The 1164-nt window shown below is 33.7% G+C and overlaps 1 protein-coding gene across 2 annotated transcripts; it reads left to right on the forward strand.

Annotated features, from left to right (window-relative positions):
* Positions 1 to 105: 105 nt before the first annotated feature.
* LOC103523113 (lipoyl synthase, mitochondrial-like) lies at positions 106 to 856 on the forward strand. Of its 2 annotated transcripts, XM_017449165.2 has the most exons (3): positions 148 to 216; positions 360 to 466; positions 761 to 834. In XM_017449165.2, the coding sequence occupies exons 1-3, from the start codon at positions 170 to 172 to the stop codon at positions 820 to 822; spliced, it is 216 nt and encodes a 71-aa protein (XP_017304654.1). In that variant the 5' UTR covers positions 148 to 169; the 3' UTR covers positions 823 to 834. The 2 variants fall into 2 exon arrangements, with proteins under 2 accessions (XP_026688663.1, XP_017304654.1); XM_026832862.1 differs by lacking the exon at positions 360 to 466 and having other exon boundaries at positions 106 to 323; positions 761 to 856.
* The last annotated feature ends 308 nt before the right edge of the window (positions 857 to 1164 follow it).

Here is a 1164-nt window from a genome sequence, read left to right on the forward strand (position 1 = left end):
CACAAAATAAATTCGTTCCAATGTTCTATTTTCAAAGTGATCTTTTCTTACTACATTAGAACTCCAACTCAACAATGTACAGCCTGTATGCTTCATAAAAATGTATTATTGAACACTGTTACTTCTGAATGGATGACTGTGTAACTTTGTTTTACTTGTTTTCCAGCTCATGGGTGACACTTGTACTCGTGGGTGTAGATTCTGCTCTATCAAGACATCCAGAGCTCCTCCACCTTTAGATCCAAAAGAGCCTGTCAATACAGCCACTGCAATTGCTTCCTGGGGTATTGATTATATTGTACTCACTTCCGTAGATCGAGATGGTAAGATAATTATTTATTAGACTATGTTATCAAGACGTCCAGAGCTCCTCCACCATTAGATCCAAAAGAGCCCATCAATACAGCCACTGCCATTGCTTCCTGGGGTATTGATTATATTGTACTCACTTCCGTAGATCGAGATGGTAAGATAATTATTTATTGGTAGACTATGTTAAGGAAACTCTCTTTTGAGACTTTGGGAGATTAAGTTTAGTATGTTAGTAGCATTAGTTAGTTAGGTTTAGATTGTAGGGGAAATTTTTCCTTAGAAGTCTTCTTCAATCTATGTGATAGACAGTAACAATTTTTTTATTTTTTTTCTTTACCAGTCATTTTTCAGTCATACCTACATATTTTTCTATCTTTTATATTAGAGGAACTAATGTTAGTTATAAAAAAGCTACACTTCTGTGCTTTCACTTCTTTCTCTTTTTTAGATTTGCCAGATGGTGGATCAAATCATTTTGCAGAGACTGTGCGAGAGATCAAGAAAATGTAAGTACTCACCTACTTTTTTCCATAAATCATGAGTACCTAATTATAAATTTATTCTCTAACAGTAAAGTCCTCTACAATTCTACCTGCCAGGAAACTCTCTTTTGAGTCTTTGGGAGATTAAGTTTAGTATGTTAGTAGCAATAGTTAGTTAGGTTTAGATTGTAGGGGAAATTTTGCCTTAGAAGTCTTCTTCAATCTATCTGATAAACAATTTTTTATTTTCTTTGCCATTTTCCAATCATACATAGTTCTCTATCTTTTATATTAGAGGAAATAATGTTAGTTTTAAAAAAGCTACATTTCTGATCTTTCTCTTTTTCAGATTTGCCAGATGGTGGATCAA

This window comes from Diaphorina citri, unplaced genomic scaffold (assembly GCF_000475195.1).
Source record: "Diaphorina citri unplaced genomic scaffold, Diaci psyllid genome assembly version 1.1 scaffold15479, whole genome shotgun sequence".
Taxonomy (NCBI): domain Eukaryota; kingdom Metazoa; phylum Arthropoda; class Insecta; order Hemiptera; family Psyllidae; genus Diaphorina; species Diaphorina citri.